The sequence below is a fragment of the Hesperophylax consimilis genome, chromosome 8 (genome assembly GCF_061612785.1).
Source record: "Hesperophylax consimilis isolate HC1 chromosome 8, BYU_Hcon_1.0, whole genome shotgun sequence".
Taxonomy (NCBI): Eukaryota; Metazoa; Arthropoda; class Insecta; order Trichoptera; family Limnephilidae; genus Hesperophylax; species Hesperophylax consimilis.
In genome coordinates, this window is record NC_142843.1 from 12,578,051 (window position 1) to 12,598,160 (window position 20,110).

The following is a 20,110-nucleotide window of genomic DNA, read 5'->3' on the forward strand; positions in this document are numbered from 1 at the left end:
TAGTAATTTTACTCAAGACTTTTTGATTGACTTTATTTTGTGATTTTATTTCTAAATTTTGTGGACAACCTAAATAGTAATATATCTGTCTATATTTATAGGCTTACCGTTTATATATCAAAATTGAACTACTCCCTTAAATATGGCAAACCCCAGTCTTACGGAAGACGAAATTTATGAAACATTTTTAGACATGGACTCTGATTTAGAAATAAGTGAAGATGATCAAGATATACCAATTACTGAAGAAGTTAGTGACAGTGAAATAAACGCCCCCGGGACAAGCCAAGATCATGATTCTCGTACACCTAACTTAGACTATACCGTAAATGCAGACTGCTTTTCTTCTTGGACCTCTGGTCCATTTATTCCAATAGTTCATGAATTTGATGATTTTGTGTCAGGTTTTGATCCATCCACTTTATTTTCTGGTAATTCATCGGAAATTGACTTTTTTGAATACTTCTTGAACAAAGAAATAGTGACAAAAATGGTGATCGAAACTAATCGATATTACATAGCCACCATATCAAAACAAGAACCTTCCCACAAATCCAGACTTCGTAAATGGGTTGACACATCTGTCGAAGAAATGTACATTTTTTTTGCACTGTTAATGTTAATGACGAGAAACCGACATCTTACTATCGAAGAACACTGGTCCACTGACCCATTGCTCACTAGTACAATTTTCGGAAAAACCATGTCTAGGGATCGTTACGAAATTATATTGCGAATGTTACACTTCTCAAACCCCGACACACAAATTCCTGGTGACCGACTTTACAAAATTAAAATCCTAACTGACCATACCCGAAAAATGTTCAAAAAAACTTTGATACCTTATGAAAATTTATGCATCGATGAGAGCATAATTGTTTTCAAAGGGCGTTTAATTTTCAAACAATATATACCATCCAAACGTCACCAGTTTGGAATTAAAATGTTTGTATTGTGTGACGTGAAGACGGGTTTTATATTAGACTTCATTATTTATTGTGGCGAAGGGACTGACATAACTGACTCTGAATGTCTCGGAGTTTCGGGGGCTGTAGTAATGACACTACTTCAAGATTATTTAAATAAAGGACATAATCTTTTTATTAATAATTGGTACAGTAGCCCTCAACTATATGATTTTCTCCATACTAACAAAACCAATGCATGTGGTACGGTGCGGAAGACACGAAAAGGCATGGCAAAATTTAATAAACTTAAAAAGGGTGAAATGAAAGCACAACATCGTGGACCTCTGTTGGCTTTAAAGTGGTGCGATAAAAGAGAAGTTCACATGCTAACAACCTTACATGACGACTCCATGGACATGACGGGAAAAGTTGATTGGAAAACTCGTCAACCAATTATGAAACCCAAGTGCGTTCTAGACTATAATAAGTGTATGGGTTCTGTTGACAAAGTGGACTTGATGTTAAGTAGTATTAATTGCCTGCGAAAAACAATTAAGTGGTATAAAAAAGTGGCCTTCCATATTATTGATCTGTGTTTATTGAACTCTCATATAGCTTTTAAGGGGACGGTATCAAATCTCGACTTCAGTACAGTTAGGTATTATTGCTACTTGTAAATGAATCGGTCGGCCGCCAGAACACCTGCGTCTTTTGAGTAGATAGGGGGATGATTGACACGGTTTTGATAAAATACGAAATAAAAATACACATGCTTTATAAAATTTATATTTATTTACTAAATAATGGATACAACTTGACAGAATAAAAATCATACTAGCAAAATAATGGATATACAGTCACATCTTTTACGCCCTGGACCTTTTTTGACGTCTCAGTTTTTTACATAGAATCTAATCGTGTTTTGACTTGGAAAAGATTTTTGGTTCATAAATTTGATTGTATGGTTTGTGTAATGACAATAACTGTTTTTTTTTAAATATAATATTACCAGAAAGCAATGGGTATGAAAAAAGGGAAAACGTAAAATTAAGTTACGACAAATATTTTTTGATTATATATTTAGTGCGATAGAAATGGAAAAAAGTTTATTTGTAAATCATGAATGTAATTTGAAAATTTATTTCAATGTTTTTTTTGTACTCGGGAAAGAATATATTTTACAATATTAACTTAGATATACAAAAAAGTAGAATGAAGTACATAAACTAAGAAAAAAACACAGTCTATGGTAGATATAAAGAAGTTGATAAAAATTGATATAAAATTATCTAAATGTCTTGGTTAAAAATACTTTTTTCATGTTTTTAGCATAATATCCTCGAAAAGTGCCAAAACTTTGGCTTTCTTTGTGGTTAAGGCTATTAAAAAAGTTTTTTGTACATTGTATAAATTACACTATAATTCTTACTATGCATATTACCGGTAATATATTATTTTATATTTATTTTCTCTCTCTCTCATATACACGGTGTCCGGAAACTCGTTGTACAAGCGGGAAACTGGAGAATCTACACCACATGGGGAACCCAAAAAAACATAAAGTTTTTTGATTTGAGCATTTTCAAAAAAAAAAAAAAAAAAACCAAAAAAAAATATTTTTCGGCTATTTTAGGGTTAAAGTTTTTTCTGGTGTTTAGGGTTGAATAACAGATGTTTTAACCCTGCAGAGCAGAAATATTTTATGATTACACCGGGTTAAATGAAGGGTGATTTCAAAATAATGCTTCAAATCCGAGTTTCTTCATTTGTTTTACTTTCAAATAGTTTTAATTAGTTGGGTACTTTGATCTTCAGTAATAATTTATAAGAATTTGATTAAAAAAAAAAAAAAAAAAAAAAAAAAAAAATCAACTTCAAACTCGATTTACTCGATAACGAAAGCTCAAATAAAAAAAAAATATACTACAAAATCGACTCCAAATGTGATCTAGATTCACCAGTTTCCCGCTTGTACTACGAGTTTCCGGACACCCTGTATATATTTATATTTTTTTTAAAAATAATTTATTTATAATACTACTACTCGGAATTAGCCATCAACGAAATTCAGTGCATTTATCAATGGATCTGATAGACATTGTTCCCAATCTTAGCGACAGTTTGAAAGGAATCGGTAGAATCGTTGAAAACACCTTCACACTAGTCTCGCAAAGTCCATCTCCAAACTCCGTAATCCAGATTTTGCATCAAATCGGCAGAAAACTCAATAAATTCAAGCTGGATGCTGAAGTTATGACGTTAGATCCGAGTTCAATGCACATCCAAACTCCTTAACCTGTTGTATGCCCGGAAATTCCAAGCTTTTTTGAAAAAAACCGCGCGCAAATTACTCTCCTGCCTTTTGGTCAAACATCCGTTTAAAAACAAAGAAATTGTTTATTTTGCGATTGTTTTCTGTTTATCAGATAATGTATCTTATTATTCATATATATTACATGATAATATTGTTACAAGTTTTCCCAGAATAGCTAACTTTAACAAAAAAAATGTGTAAAAATTTTCCCATTCGGCAAACAAATGTAAAAAAAATATATTCATAAGAAAATTAACTGATTTTTTTATTTCTACACAAACCTGAATAGACACCCCTCGTGAAAAAAAATAATCCAAAGGTTTTTTCGAAGAAGTAATGCCATTGACACTTCTTTGAAAATGTAAAATATTTTCATTTATTCAAAAAAAAAATCAAACGTCAAGTGTCCACTTAAAATTTTTTTGTGTCGTATTTTATAAGTATATGATAACAATTCTTCCAGATTTCGGTAGTTTATACAACTGTTGTTACTAATAATATTATTTTGTACAAGAAACCTGTAAATAAATAATGCTAATAATAAAACTATTCATTAGGACGTAAAAATTTTGACATTTCTTACGAAGTAAATTCTCATCACTTTTCTTGGGTGAAATATTATAAAAATTACATCAAAATAATGTAGATAAAACTATCTTTCTGATGATACCTCAAATCTATTATGTCCACAATCAATTTATATCAAAAATAATGAAAGAAGTAAGAGTTTACCTTAGAAGAATTCGCGATCTTTTTGCATTGCTCTGAATTCGGTTGCGGACAATGGCGGCCAGCCCATGTATACAGATGTGTTTGAAAGAACAGGGTGACAAAAAAATCATGACTCGGGGAATAAAAATAAAATTTTCTAATATATTTTTTATTAATATTTATTTATTTATTTAAATGCGTTTTTTAAATTCAGATACTGTGTGGTTCAAAAATAAATAAGAAAAAAATTTCATCATATTTATTTCAGTTTTAGAACAGGTACATGAAACACGTTTTTTTAATCTTTGGTCGAGAGACTGCGAAAAAAATCATTTTTCACATACATAAATTTATTATTATAATATTCAAATTTTTAGACACTGTTTCTGTCCTCCTCAAAAGTGGAAGATACAATGAATGGAAACGAAAATTCAAACAATGCAAAGATGCACAATGCACTTGTTTCAGTAAACATTTTTATTCAAATAATGCACAAATACACCCATTCAATAAATAATTAAAACCATAAATAACAACAACCAGTGCCAAATTACAATCACAGATAACAAAATCCAAGTAACAAATGATAACACACATTCAACAAATAACAACCGCAACCAACATTCAAAGAACAATAACATTATAACAAACAATAACATTATAACAAACAATAACATTATAACAAACAACAACACTAATGCAAGAAATAGCGATACAATTCCTGAACTGTAATTATGGGACTGCCACTATTAGGTATGATGAATTTCCTCTTCATGGCAATTTTTAAAATTTTGTATAAAAAAAAGAATCTAAATGGAAAAAAACGATTTGAAAAAAACGATTTGAAAAAAACGATTTGAAAAAAAAAATTATAAATGTTCTAAAGTGTGGTATTGTTTAAAACACGCCCCAATGCAAAGGAAAACATCGCACGCTACGCAAATCGTAGAAACATCCTTGCGTATTTTACGATGTGAACATAGTAAGCACCTTCTGCGAATGCGTCGATTCTTACTGTCCATCTTTGGGGTTTCATCTGGAAAATGATCAAGAGAACGATTTAACCTAAGAGTGGCTACGACGATGGAAGCGCTCGGTGCGGGTTTAACCAAAGAGGGATAGTGTCGCTCTAGAAGCTCAGATGCCAATTTCATCCTGAATGCGCGGTGCAATATTGGCTTCCCTGGGTCTTCTTGGTGAAGCTGCCTAAATATCACCATGCTATTCAGGATGCTGACATTGAGCAGGCGACGAAATACCTTAATGTACCATTTGTAACCCCGCGTTCTCTCCATGCGGTAAGTGGATAACAGCGAATCTTTGGTATCCACTCCCCCCATGAAGCGATTGTACTGGAGCACAGATAGAGGCATTTGGTATTTCTCTAACCCTCTTTTACCCTCAACCGTGTCGCTGTTGTGGTAGGTAGACACCATGGTGACAATTTTAATGTCATTCCAGGCAACGACTGACATGTCACCACAGTGTCTACCAATGATGGTAAGCCGTGGCACACTCTTCTTCATGCTTTTAATGATTTGAGGTACCATCTTTCGGCGGCGATTGAGGGTACCGATAAGATCGGTATTCCTTTGTTTCAGGTACCTAGTCAATGGCATGCTATTATAAAAATTGTCCATGTAGAGGCAGTACCCTTTGTCAAAGAGCCCCTCCATGAGTTTGAGTACAACTTTTGAAGTTTTACCCGAAAACCCAAGATGGTTCTCTTCGACTTCTGTATTCATCCCCGCATACATAATAAAGCGGTACAAGTACCCTGTTGACGATTCGCACAGCTCATAGGTTTTAATGCCGAACCGAGCCGCCTTAGTGCGGATGCACTGCTTGAAACTTAGGCGACCCTTCCAGAGCAACAGGGACTCGTCTATGCTAATATCTTCGTGGGGAGTATACAGACTGGAAAACTTTTCATTCATTATATCCAATAGTGGTTTAACTTTTGCAAGCTTGTTTTGGTAACCGACTTTAGAAATTGTGTTATTGTCAACAAAGTGTAGGAACCGAATTATCAGAAGAAACCTATTACGCGACATTAGAGTCCTAAATTTAGGCATCTCTAAAATGTCTGTTGTCCAGTATTCTGATAACTGAGCTCTGTAACAAATGGACATGTATATAAGCATCGCGAAGAATACATACAGTTCAGCGACTGTAACATCTTGCCAGTCCTTCAGCCTGGAATAAGTTGTTAAATCCAACAGTCCATCCTCAGTGTTCACCTCGTCCAGTGCGCTCCATGCATGCCTATTGGTCTCCTCCACGATATAGGACATTGTTTCCAAGTCCCATATTTTGGAGAAGACGTCATATGGAGATGTAGCGACTGTCGGAGGGAACACGTCGGGTGATGGGCCAGGTTGAAGGACGGCAAAATGCTCACGCTGACCCGTGAAGGTGGAGAAATCCTCGGACCAGGTGAAGGTCTGCTCCTCTGGATTCTCCTCCTCCCCCTCCTCCAAAGGCTCCAACTCATCCTCAGGAACATCCATATCCACCATTGACGGAAGTTCTACATCACCGGCGAGGGATTCATCCTCGCTATCAGTGAATCCGTAGAACTCCGCAACGATGTGGTCGGTTTCCTATAGACAGAAAGAAAAGAAAAAAAATATATATACAGCTATGTAAAGCGTCCTTGAGGTAATACAAGACAAAAATGGCGCTGTAAAAGTTAGCCAAGTGTTATTATAATTACCTGAGTATTTGGAGCCCGATGCGTAGAGGAGGTTGATGGTCTCGGGTCAGCCTGCCATCCCGGAATCTGAAACTGTAAACATTAATTGTTACACGAATGTCTTTCAATTTTGGAAAGGATGAAGCGTACAACCACTATAGAACTACTACTAATACACAACATACCGTCGCAATTACTGAAAATCTTTCTTCTGTTGTCTGTTCCTCCGTCGACGGTCTTGGAATCTCCATTCTATAACAATAGAAACAATCATGTATTTCATTATATAATATAATCATCAATACGCGTATAAATATTTTATACCTAAACAAAAAAAAAGTTTGTTAGTACTTTTTTGCACACCCTATATAACTGATCTAATTTTGTGTTATTTATCACCATTTTTATAAATAAAAAATAATATTTCTAATAAATATTATTAGAAATAAATATTTCTAATAAATCATGTATTTTGTAAGAACCCTGTAGCTCCCATACAAAATTTGAATTTGTAAAAATCGTTCATATTTGCGCGCGCAGATCGAAGTGCGTTTTACGCAGGCGCGGATATGATTTCAAGATGGCCTCTCACACATACATATAAACAGTTCACGTGTATTTGTGCAGGTTTCCGATGTCTCGTATTTATTTAATTAAAAAATATTAACTAAATATTGACGAAACTAGGGCTTTTATACACAATCTCAATAGTTTTCTTTACATAATAATGTACAATCCTTATAAGATTAGGCAATATTTACGTGAATATTGATGGAGAAACGTCAAAAAATTTCTCCGACACTTTTTTAGCGCGGAGGACATTAGAATATTATTTTTTGTAAAATATTAACTAAATATGGACAAATCAAAGGCTGTGATATATGTTCTCAATTGATTTATCTGCAAAATGAGATACGAAACAAAGCAAATCACACAATATATGATGGAACATAGCTAGAAATAAAACGAACATTTTTATCACGAAAACATGGCGTATACTTTGAGGTAATATTTTGTCGGTTATTTTGAGTTTTCGTATTTTAAATTTACCGAAACACATGCCGTGAACAATAAACTATGTATAAAAAAAACATTACTTACGTTTTATTGATAAATTACTTCGTTTTGGCACTTTAAAATAGAACCGCGATGTTTCACTTTGACCTGCTTTGACCGTTATTTTTGGTTGAGTTGGCATCCCACAGAAAAATTTAAAATTAGATGTGGAAGAAGCTTCAAGTGTTTCTGAAATATGATGCGTAAAGAACGAGAATAGCTCAAGCGATTAAGACCTTGTTCTCCATACAAATTCTTTGTACATTAGGGTTAAAATCGCATATAAATTTTTTTTTTTTTTTTTTTTTTTAAATTTGTATGGGCCGCGCATATGCGGGCCCGGCATACGAGGTGTTAATCCCGATTTTGAACCAAATCAGTAGAAAACTCGAGAAATTCAAAATGGATGCCAACATTATGTTTTTTGACGTTAGATCCGAGTTCAATGCACATCCAAACTCCCTAATCCCGATTTTGAACTAAATCGGCAGAGAACTGAAGAAATCCAAGATGGATGCTGAAATTATGCATTTTGACATTAGATCCGAGTTCAATGCACATCTGAACTCCCTAATCCCGATTTTGAACTAAATCGGTAGAGAACTGAAGAAATCCAAGATGGATGCTGAAATTATGCATTTTGACATTAGATCCGAGTTCAGTGCACATCCAAACTCCCTAATCCCGATTTTGAACTAAATCGGTAGAGAACTGGAGAAATTTATGATTGATGCCGAAATAATGCATTTTGAAATTAGATCCGAGTTCAAGCCACCACCTACTCCTTTTTAAAAATTTGTAGAAAACGTGTCCATCGGAATGATGTATTTTGACAAACCTTATTCTTCTTTTCCTCCAGTGGAGCGGTCTCTTTCGGCGCTGTACGCGCGAGTCCCTTTATTATTTCCCATTTATGTGCCCCTTTATTATTTACGTATTGGTACCTGAAAAAGGTAAAAAAAGTTGAGACCGTAAAACAAGTTTCAAATTATATATTACAAAATAAATAATATTTTATTTCCACTTACCCCTTGGCTATAGCACCAATCTCCTCTGGATTCCTATTAGAAATTTGAAAGTTGGCCGAGGACTGGAGAATAAACAAAATAAGCGTACTCTCACTTCCGAATTCACCTCGAGACTGACAGTGACTAGCGGTGTTCGGTCAAGCCATGGACAATGATTTCATCCATAGGATTTTGTATGACGGAAAATAATTGAAATATTCGGGAAGTTTAATTGAATCACAACAAAAATCCATATATGTTAAAGTGTTTTTTATTTATTTAAAATGACCTGTATCATATTTACTTTGAGATGACCGATGGATTTAAAAAAAAAATCTCTCTGATAGGAGCTATTCTGCTTCCAGCGAAGGCATTTTTGAAGTTTTACGTAAAGTTGCAATGTGTATTTCATAGAGAATAAAAAAGTTTACGATAAAAAAAGTTAATTCACTGGTAACATAAGACATTTTTCTAACTACCCCTATAGAATTTTTAGATAAATTATTAGTGCTATTCCTTTTACTAGGTAAATACAAAGTGATGTTTAGCGCTATTTATGATACTTCCCCCTTAAATCAACAAATAAAAATGTTAGTTTAGCAGATTTCCAATTAGCCGTAATACGACAATTGTTGCAAAAATATCATGAAACTTCCCGATCTGAGCCTCATTCTCGCTCTTCACACGATTTACCTCTGAGACTAACTGCTAAGGCATTAGCAAAACATATGCCCCACCCAATAAAGGGAAATAATTCTCAAAAACTTCATCGAGCCTGCCGAGTGTGCGCCATTTCTAAAAAAGGAAAATGTCCCAGTATAAATGCCCAGAGTGCGATGTGACATTGTGTGTGTGGCCATGTTTTAGAAACTACCATGAAAAACAAAACTTATAAATATTTCTCCTCGTGTTAACTTTTTATTAAAACTTTATTTGTTAGTAGATATAATAATAAAAATAATTGTGTTTTGATGATATCGGCGCAGTGGTCCAAATCCCATCAGACCGGGTAAGTAAATACTATAAACAATATAGCAGTGTGCATGCGATGGCGACAGTTCTTGTTGATTTCTTGTGATGGGTCACTGTTTATAATATTATATCTGTATCTTGCGGTTTATTGTTTATTTATGTGTTTCAACAAATTTCAAGAGCATTAATAAAGCTTTTAAGATAAGCAAATCATAAATCTGTCTAGAAATAAGAGATTTATAGCTGTTTCAAGTGGTAGGTTTTGATTTTCAAAGTGAGTACCGCGTACGGGTGTAATTTTCGGTACATTTGATCGCGGTGAAAAGGTTAAGCTGTAGTATTGTTCAAAAGGTACGTATTTAGCATTGCAGTTATATTCTTTAACCTTTTGAACGCGTTAATTTGCTCCGTTTTATCTATACCCGTACGCGGTACACATTTTCAAATACCTATGCACGCAATTAAATGTCAAATTATAGCATTCTGGCATTATTTATTGGACTATATAGACAGAACAGATTATTCTCCACAATATGAAAACAAATCCTCGTGTGTCAACACTCTTAGATGTTTATAAAAACAAAAACATAAAATTTCATACAAAGACGTACCGTATCTTTTGAATGTGGTCCCGCCATTCACTCGCCGTGTGTGTACTTAGGCCACTGCGTTGATAGACATAAGTGGGACACCATGATCACTTATCATTTTTACTTCTGAAAACTTTTTCTCAAACTCTTTTCTAAACTCAACACTTAAAAATAACACATAAATTTTATATCACTTAATAAATATTGTTTTTTAAGCACTTTAGAGGAATCTCTGTCTGTCACATTTTTTTGGAACTATGGTAAACTTTAAAACAGGGTTCGATACATAAAGACACACCACATTCTTTACATACGTATCTCGTTAACTGCATTTTTTTATTTTTCAATCGGCATACACGACATCGTCTACGCGGTTTTTTTATTTTGCCAGTTGATGGAATCAATTCGGCCATATGCTTAGCGGCATATTTAGGCAAAACCCGAAACGGGTTGAGGTGGGCTGATGTATTAGGCTCTGGTATTTGAGAAATCTCTGGTTTATATTTCTCAACTAGTTGCATAATAACCGCCAATTGAAAATCTGCTAGAGATTTTTTTATACCTGTCACTTGGGTGTACAAAATAAATGAATTCAATAAATATAGGTCAAGTATGTGAAAAAATACTTTTTTATACCATTTTATGGTCTTCCTCATACAGGATAAACTGCTCAGCATCATGTCGCTTTTGTCAACAGCTCCCATAGATTTATTGTAATCAATGACACAGGCGGGCTTGCGAATGGGTTGTTTAGTTTGATGATTTATTTTACTGGTTTCCTTAAATGAGTTATCGTGCAAGGTAGTTAGCATGTGTACATCCCTTTTATCACACCATTTTAATGCTAAAAGGGGACCGCGGCTTTTTGACTCAAATTCGCCTTTTTTCAGTTTAATAAATTTTGGCATTTCCTTCCGGTTCTTTTTTACCGTCCCACAGGCATTTGTTTTTTTCAAATGCAAAAAATTGAATAAATTTGGACTTGAGTACCAATTGTCACACCATAAATTGTGCCCTTTGCCAAAATAATCAGTTAGGAGTGTAGTAACAACAGCGCCGGTTATTCCCAAGTTTTGTTCATCTGTAATTTCCGTGCCTTCTCCGCAGTAAATTATGAAATCTAGAATGTATCCAGTTTTCACATCACACAAAACAAACATTTTGATTCCAAAGCGATGTCGTTTTGATGGAATATATTGCTTAAAAATTAGCCTACCCTTGAAAACAATGATACTTTCATCTATACATAGGTCTTCATAAGGTATCACAGACTCCTTAAATAGTGTTCGGGTGTGATTTAAAATTAACCTTATTTTATAAAGACGATCTATAGGAAGTGAATTTGAGTCACAGAAATGTAAATTTTGCAACAACAATTGATATCGGTCTCTACTCATGATCTGGCCAAAAATAGGGGAACTTAGAAATATATTTGTACTCCAATACTCTTCAATAGTCAAGTGTTCGTTTCTTGTCATAAGCATGGTTATTGCAAAAAATAGATACATTTCTTCAATACTTGTGTCCTTCCACTTATGAATTCGTGACTTCGCACCAAATTCCTTTGAAATGAGAAGAAAAGTATGGTAGTCGTTTGTTTCTCGAACAATTTCATTCATAATTGAGCGATTTAAAAAATGTTCAAAAAAATCACTTTCTGTTGAATTTTCGTTAAATTGTACAGAAACGCCGGATTGAAAATCATCAAATTCGTGTACTATTGGAATATGAGGTCCAGACACCCAGGAGTGTAGCACTTCTTCACTTACAGACTCATTCGCTTGAGTTTCTGTATCTGAAAGTTCCGAAGGTTCAAATTCATCTTCGGACATTTCATAATCAGAATCCAAAACGTTCAATATATTTTCAATTTCATCATCTTCCAAACTATGGGCCATTTTTTATCCGAAAAATCAAATGAATTAAAAAAACTAAAAACTTGTGAACGTTTCCTAATAAATTTTGAAATAGTATATAAAACACGAAAATAACACGCACTTTAGTAATATATAACTAATACATGTATATAACAAAATATATTTAAATTAATAAAGTATATAGTAAAGTCAATAACTCAGTTTTGTAACACAGTAAAATGTTAAAAAATACGCGCAATCGGCACAATATGGTCACTCGTGGATACAGTAAAATTGAATTTGCTAGACGAAACACAAGAAATCAAAAAAAAAAAATGATTTCTGAAGTGAACAAATTAATTTGAATTTTTCGTAATAATTCAATATTACAGCAGAACACAGAATGTTATCGGCGCAGATTCCACAAATCAACTCGGCGCGCGCAAGCGCAGATAACATACTAGTACTAACGCCATCCATTGACAAAATTGTGAACTAAAGCACTCAAAGGCGCGAAGAGGCGCACTTGATTATGGATCTTTTTTTATGAAATACAATTTTATTTTTGAGAAATACTTGTAGATGTCAGCATCGTGATAGTTCTACGAATGTCCAAGCGAGCAAGAAATACATTTATGACGAAAGAGCGCTGGAATATCGGCCGTCAAAGTTTCCGTATCAACTGTTGATACGGCCGCGTGTGAGTATAGACTTTTTGCCGTAACAACAGTTGATACGGCCGCGTGCAAAAGATTAAAAAAACCATTGTTCATTACATAATATTAAAAATAATTAATACATATATTGAAAACCATGTACAAATATTTTTATTCTTCATAAAGCCTTTCAATTTAATGATATTTTCAGAATCGCCGCGACAGCTGGTCACAACGCGGCTCCCGTCACGGAAGTGTGGAAAGCGGGGTGGGCGATATCTCCCCTCTCCGCGCCCCTGGCCTAGTGGGGGGCCCTCCCATGGGCCCGGGTGGGCCAGGGGGTTCCACCTTGGGCCCTGGAGTTGTGGGGGGCCGACGCAGAAGGAGGAAGGATTCCGAGAGGAGTGTGGGGGGCCAGGCGGGGGCTACCCCGGCACCCACTTCCAACTGGAGAGATGAGATGCAGAGCGATAGGTAAGTTACACAAAATCTTTGTGATAAAGACTATCTTTTTATCACCATTTATTATCATCATGTAAGTACAAGTTTCTTACCAAATTCTTTCAAAAAATCAATTATTATCATAAATTTGTTGAATTTTCTTAATATCTTTTTATTGTTTGTTTTTGTTAGGTAGCCACAGGTTTTCAGCCTATTGCATGCCATTGCTATTGGTAATTCCAGAAGGAATATCGTTGCGCCAGCTAAAGCTAGAAGAACCTTTGATTTGTTCTCCAGATTATTGCTATTCATATCAGGGAAAAACAACTTTCCCAACTAATCAAATTATATTTATAGCCCTCGTAAATATTGTGTTAGGTCTCAAAATATTAATAAAATCTTTCCTACTATAGACGTTCAGAGACCCAAGAACCCCGCAGAAGGAATGACTCTGGCCCCCCTCAAGCAGAACGCCACCATGACGGACATAGTTCTGGTAGTGCAGGCGGAGGCAAGGGGCTGGCTCCGGGAATCCTGGTGCTGCCACACGATGGGGCCCCGGAGAGAAACAGGGCCATGGATACTGCTATGGAACATCATCACAGAGGGTGAGTTAATATAATTCTTTTCCTGTGAATTTACCAATATTTCAAGATTTATGGAAAAATGCTGAACTGATTTCAATAATTTGTACCTTGTGAATTTAATTTCCTGACTACATTGAGTCAGGAAATCTATATACGAAAGAAAGAATTGGTGGAGTCATATTAATACGGGTTGTTTCACAGAATTTGAACAATTCATCACATTTCAAAGTTGATTTTCAAGTTCCGTGAATCATTATTGGCCAGTTGTTTCACTAAACAGAAATAATAACAGAACTTAAATAGAACCTTCACAGAACTTCCGTTTTTAAATTTGATGAATTGTTCAAATTCTGTGAAACAACTCATCCTTACTCTAGCGAAATGAGTACACTCATTAATTTCTCCCTACCATAGTTTTTAAACACTGAATTTTGTATTTTATCTTTTCAAATTTCTAATCTTGTGTCCCTATAATCAAATTTAATTTTTTCAAATGTCTTTCCTCCGCACATAAATTAGTTATTTAAAAAATATTTAGTAACATTTCCATACTCTTCTATGTCCCCAAATTTATGAAATAACACTTGTCTGTACTGTGTCGAGACAGGCTAGTGTCTAATTATTTAATTTAAACAATAGGTATATTTAACATTAATTTCGAAATTACGATTGAAGCAGAACCTTTTGGCAAACGTCACATCATACTAATTGAGATCAAACATGACCTCAAAACACTGGAAATATTGAACTTTGATGAAAAAAATGTTTAAGAGGAAGCTACAAGCCAAAAATGTGTATATTCTTGGTATACCTTATATTGTAGATAATAGGCATTAAAATCACTTGACAAACGGAGTCTAGAAACGTTCGATTTCAAGCACAAAACTGGTTTTTATTTATTTTGTAAATAATTTTATAAGAAAGCAAAAAATTTAATCAAATGAAACTGTCACAGATAATCTTAGCTATTATACTGTATTTTTAAAAAGTTGTTTCCTTTATGCGTTCATACATTTCTATTGAAACAACATTTTTTTTAGTAGTTTACATTTACATTTTTTATTGAGTAATTTATTTTTTTATTTGTATTCTACTCAAGCGAAAAGATAGGAAAACCTTCAATTTATCTAAAGTATTTATTTTGCTATTCATAATGTACACCAATTCGTTATAAAGATTAATCAAAATAGTGATTTAGCATTAAGCTTCGCCTTAATGCATCTTTTACCATCTCCTCCGATGTAAATAGTTGTTTCTTATAATAATTAACTCGAAACTTAGGACGAGTTGTTTTGGAGAATTCGAACAATTCATCAAATTTCAACAATCATTTTCGGGTTCTGTGAAAGTCCTATTCAAGTTCTGTTATTATATCTTTATAGGCTAGTTGCTTGACAGAACTGAAATATTGACAGAACTGAAATAATAACAGAACTTGAAAATTAACTTTGAAATATGAAGAATTGTTCAAATTAAGCAACCCGTCCTAAGTGTTATTTAAAATAATTTGTCCATATTAAGAAGCGGAGTACAGAAATTTTACCAAAAATATATTTTTGCGTATTTTAGTAAAGTATAACAAATTCAAATTCAAAAAAATATTTATTGCACTAAAAGAGTACAAAGGGTATAGCTTATAGGTTACATCCTATTTCTTCCAGCTAACCCAACAAATACACATTATATTACATAACCCAACAATTACATGTTAACCTTTCCTCATCTGTGGTGTGTATTTACTACACATTGCTTCTAATAACTTTAATAACTCTATAAATATAATAAATTCTGGGTTCAGATTTTAGGTATTCCTCCGTTATACATTTATGCACTGAATTAAAAAATAATATATTAAATAGTTTTCAAATTCAATTGAAAATCAGAGTTTTTTGTTAAAAATCGGGAACAAATACACCAATACAATCAACCGTGTGATACTAATACGCGAAGAGTGTGCGAGGAAATAACACGCTATTGATGTCCCGCTTTAATTCGCTATTCGGGAATATGAGACATCCACACTTCTGCAGTTGTAGTTTTTGATTTAGACCATCGATACCTACGACCGCACAGCTGTGTTTGTGCCAGCTGCGCCGCTAGCCAGTTGGCCGCGAACCGTCGTTAGATGTGGACCCCTCGCACGTTTCTTTAGCATATGCCGATGGTTTTTTCATGTTTTCAGCAATTAAATTACAATTATTATCACTTTTGATATAAAATATAATAAACATAATCGATTAGCTATGAATATTCATATTTTTCCGATATTAAATCGCTTATTTTGAGATGTGTATTGACTACACATCACCGTAACGCGTGTATTTTTTTAGCACAGTAAGGGAAAGGTTATCAAATGTATGTATGTATAACAATCTCTCCCCCTTTAGCTAATGTTATTTATTGTACTTTGTGATACAAAAAGTCCTATCCTTTATGACATTTGGTTGCGCTGATTCAATTATTTCCGTTAATTTTTACGGGTGCGGTTAAAACAATAAAGTTGAGCTGTCTTATGATGTAGTTATGTAGAAGTAGAAGTAAATGGGAAATTCCACAGACTTACCTCTATCAGCTTCTGGTTTCTGAATTCCTCTTCTTGGTTGGTATAACAATCTCTCCCCCTTTAGCTAATGTTATTTATTGTACTTTGTGATACAAAAAGTCCTATCCTTTATGACATTTGGTTGCGCTGATTCAATTATTTCCGTTAATTTTTACGGGTGCGGTTAAAACAATAAAGTTGAGCTGTCTTATGATGTAGTTATGTAGAAGTAGAAGTAAATGGGAAATTCCACAGACTTACCTCTATCAGCTTCTGGTTTCTGAATTCCTCTTCTTGGTTGGTGACAGCATGCATATAAATGTCATTTAAAACACATATGGATATAGACTGACTGGATGCACAATATGATTGCGGGTGCATGAGTGATATTCGATAGTTTGCAGTGCGTTTTTCAACAAGGACACCTTCTCGTACAGTGCGTCGCGTTCACACTGAGTTTTGTCTGTAGTTGGTAGGGGTTTCAGGAAATTGGATTTGGAATTGGAACACATTCAACGTATGAAACAAATTAATGCTACGTAGGTAGCAAACCGGCGCAACCAACATTTTTTAAAATTTCCAATGTATCTAACTATATTTTTTTTCTAGGAATCCTCCGCAAACCGTCAACAACACAAGCCCGCAGCAGTCGAACATGGTTCAGCGCACCCTGTTTAACCCCCTCAACCCCGGCAAGCCCATCGTGGTGTCCCAATCCCACTCGGGCCCCCACAGCCTGGGCTCTGCACCCAATCCCCCTGCGGTCCCCGCCTCCCACAGCGAGCCCAGTGGGCCACCCGCTCCCCAACAAGGGGGAAGGCCCCTGTACTATGATGTCAATTCCGAGAACTTCAGGTCCTGCCACAACCAGGATCTCATAAGGGAAGTGGAGAGGGCGGATATGCAGCTGCAGTGGATATTCAAGAATAACACTCTGGTCAGGGATGCAGAGAGGATCATGCTCATACGGTAATTACTGATCATATCATTTTAAGTAAAGAGGGTTCATTAATACATCGAAGTTTCTCCCGTTGGAGAGGAGTACATTGCTCCTGAACCAAACCTATTGATATCAATGTATTTTGCATTACCGAGGAGAGATTCAAAAGGGAAATTCTATTGATTCTTGAAAGAGTCTTTCCTCATTGACGCTATCTTCACTACTGCCTGATATTTTTTTGAAATTTGTATTTTAAAAAAAAAATTATTTTAATTTTTTATGTATGTACATTAGATTCTGCTCAATTGGTACACCTGTTTATCGGAACGGATGATTATTTGGGACAATCCCCAAGGAACAGACACCAAATAAAGAAACTAATACTAATTTACTTCGGTTATCTGGGACAATATCTTTTTAATTAGGATAAATTCCCATCTAAAGTCAATGCAAAAAGTGTCTTAGTAAACAAATTTTAATTAAGAAGAGCGGGCGTGCGGTATGCGGTACGGGTGAGGGGAGAGGATGGGCCGTTTTACGGGGGTTCCAAGTTAATTCGAGTAATTCGGTAGACTTCGCTCGTGCCTGCTGTTCGCTGACATTGGTCAACGTTAAGTTGTTCAGTTTGTAGTACACTCTCCCGTCAGAAATCATTTTTTGGGTTACTGTTATTAAAATGTGTAATTATTGTTTGTTTATGATTTTTTTTGTACCTACCTGTATTATTTATACATAATTATTGTATAAATAATCCAAGTAAATTATTGTATAAATAGTCCAGTCATATGTATACAATAAATAATAAAAAATCACGATGACTGCCTTCTTTTCCAATCGGATATCGACTCTTTCTATGATTGGTGTAAAATTAATTGCTTAAAACTAAATGTCGATAAATGCAAAATTATGTCCTTCTATAGATCAAAAAAACCGATTGTCTTCGAATACAAACTTAATAATATTTGCTTAACAACTGTTACATCTATTAAAGACCTTGGTGTCTCTCTTGATAGCAAGCTTTCTTTTCGAGATCACATAACTGCAATCGTTAATAAATCCCTCAAACCACTTGGTTTCATCACTAGAATCACTTCGGACTTCAAAAACGAAAATACCCTTAGAACTCTTTACTGCTCCTTGGTTCGCCCCCATCTTGAATATGCTTGTGTTATCTGGTCTCCTTTTTATGCTGTCCACATTCGACGCATTGAATCTGTTCAACATCGGTTCTTAAGAGGGATTGCTAGGAGGCTAGGATTAGAAAAAGGCAAATACTCATATGATGAAATTGAACTAACTCTAAACCTCTCTCCTTTGGAAGTCCGTCGGGAAAGAAATGACCTCATTTGCTTCTTCAAAATTATAAATAGTATTATTGATTCACCTACTCTACTGCAACTCATTCCTTTCAATATCCCCTCGCACAGACTCAGAAATAATGTACTGCTCTTCCTCAACCATCATTCGACAAATTTTGGATATTATTCACTATTGTCCAGAATGTGTAGACTGGTCAACTCAAGTCAAAACCTTAACTTTTTTGGGATAGGTCTGAATGATTTTTGCCGCTCGCTAAACAAGTGACGGAATATTTTAAGTGTCCCGCCGTGGTCCTGACCCACGGCGTAGTCTTGACTTGATTCGACTTGTCACTTTATTTTCTTATATTATATCTGCCTTATGTCTTTGCTTTCATGTACCTTTGTCTACTCCTGTATTTTTCATTTTTCTGTATTCGTGTTATTATTTTGTAATTTGGACGATGTCTGTTAATAAATAAATAATTATTTTAATATATTTTTTTATGTATTTTTCAAAAATTTCACAAACACATTCAAATTCAAATAAATGTAATACGTATGCAGCATACATATAAGAATAGTTCAATAATTAATACTCTTATACATTATTTGAACTATGTACCATCGCTTATTCGGGATAATTGGTCCCGATGTGTCCCAATTAAGCGGAATCGGTTATATTATTAAATCATTTTTTTTGTATTTTTAGACAATTCCTGCAGCACTCATTAAGAACCCTCCTCACCACTGACATAAAGTTCTGCCAAACAGAAAATGTGGAGCACCATTTCTGGAAGATGCTCTATTACAGCATGATTGAAGTACTACGTAAAACCATCACCCAAGACGAGGCTAACAAAAGTCAATACACTGAAATGATCAATGCCACAATTAAGGATGGCAACTCTTACTTCGAAAGCCTCCTCGAAACACTACAAGTCACTTACAAATTCAAACTCGAGGAGTATTTGAACATTAACTATAGGACTGCTCCAAAGGGTTCCGGATTCGTCAGCCTTGCTCTGATCTCTGCCCAGAAGATTTACTTGTTCCTCGGGGACCTGGCCAGGTACAAGGAGCAGGTAAATGATACGACCAACTACGCCAAGAGCAAGAATTGGTACACCAAGGCGCACCAGATCAATCCAAAGAATGGACGACCCTATAATCAGCTGGCCATTTTGGCAGTTTATGCGGTGAGTTGGAGATTTGTTGTAATATTTTTGTTTATTCCTTTTGATATTTATGTCTATCAACCCTTTGCAAGAATTTTTAATCCAATTAGTCTGTTGGAATTATGTAACCTAGGATTCACAGGCGTACATGTCCGGCCGAGCATGAGTTTTCAGGATGAGCTGTCTGTTGGACATGTCCGTATGTGAATACTAGGCTAATGATGGTCTGCAATCATTTGACATCCGATAGTCAAATTTTTGAAATTGGAAATGAAATTGAGTTTATTTGAATAACACAAGCAATAATATTTGTTGACTTTTGATTGATGGCACCATTTGTTATTGACCTTTTCTGTGCT

At 34.8% G+C, this 20,110-nt stretch overlaps 1 protein-coding gene across 4 annotated transcripts in view; it reads left to right on the plus strand.

Moving 5' to 3' along the window:
- The window catches only part of Smg6 (Smg6 nonsense mediated mRNA decay factor), a 245,437-nt gene that overhangs the window by 12,036 nt on the left and 213,291 nt on the right, over positions 1-20,110 (plus strand). For all 4 annotated transcript variants that reach the window (XM_089634886.1, XM_089634889.1, XM_089634888.1 and 1 more), the window contains 4 exons: positions 12,977-13,239; positions 13,620-13,814; positions 16,945-17,304; positions 19,286-19,772. In XM_089634886.1, coding sequence (XP_089491012.1) covers positions 12,977-13,239; positions 13,620-13,814; positions 16,945-17,304; positions 19,286-19,772 — 1,305 coding nt within the window. The remainder of the gene's footprint in view (positions 1-12,976; positions 13,240-13,619; positions 13,815-16,944; positions 17,305-19,285; positions 19,773-20,110) is intronic.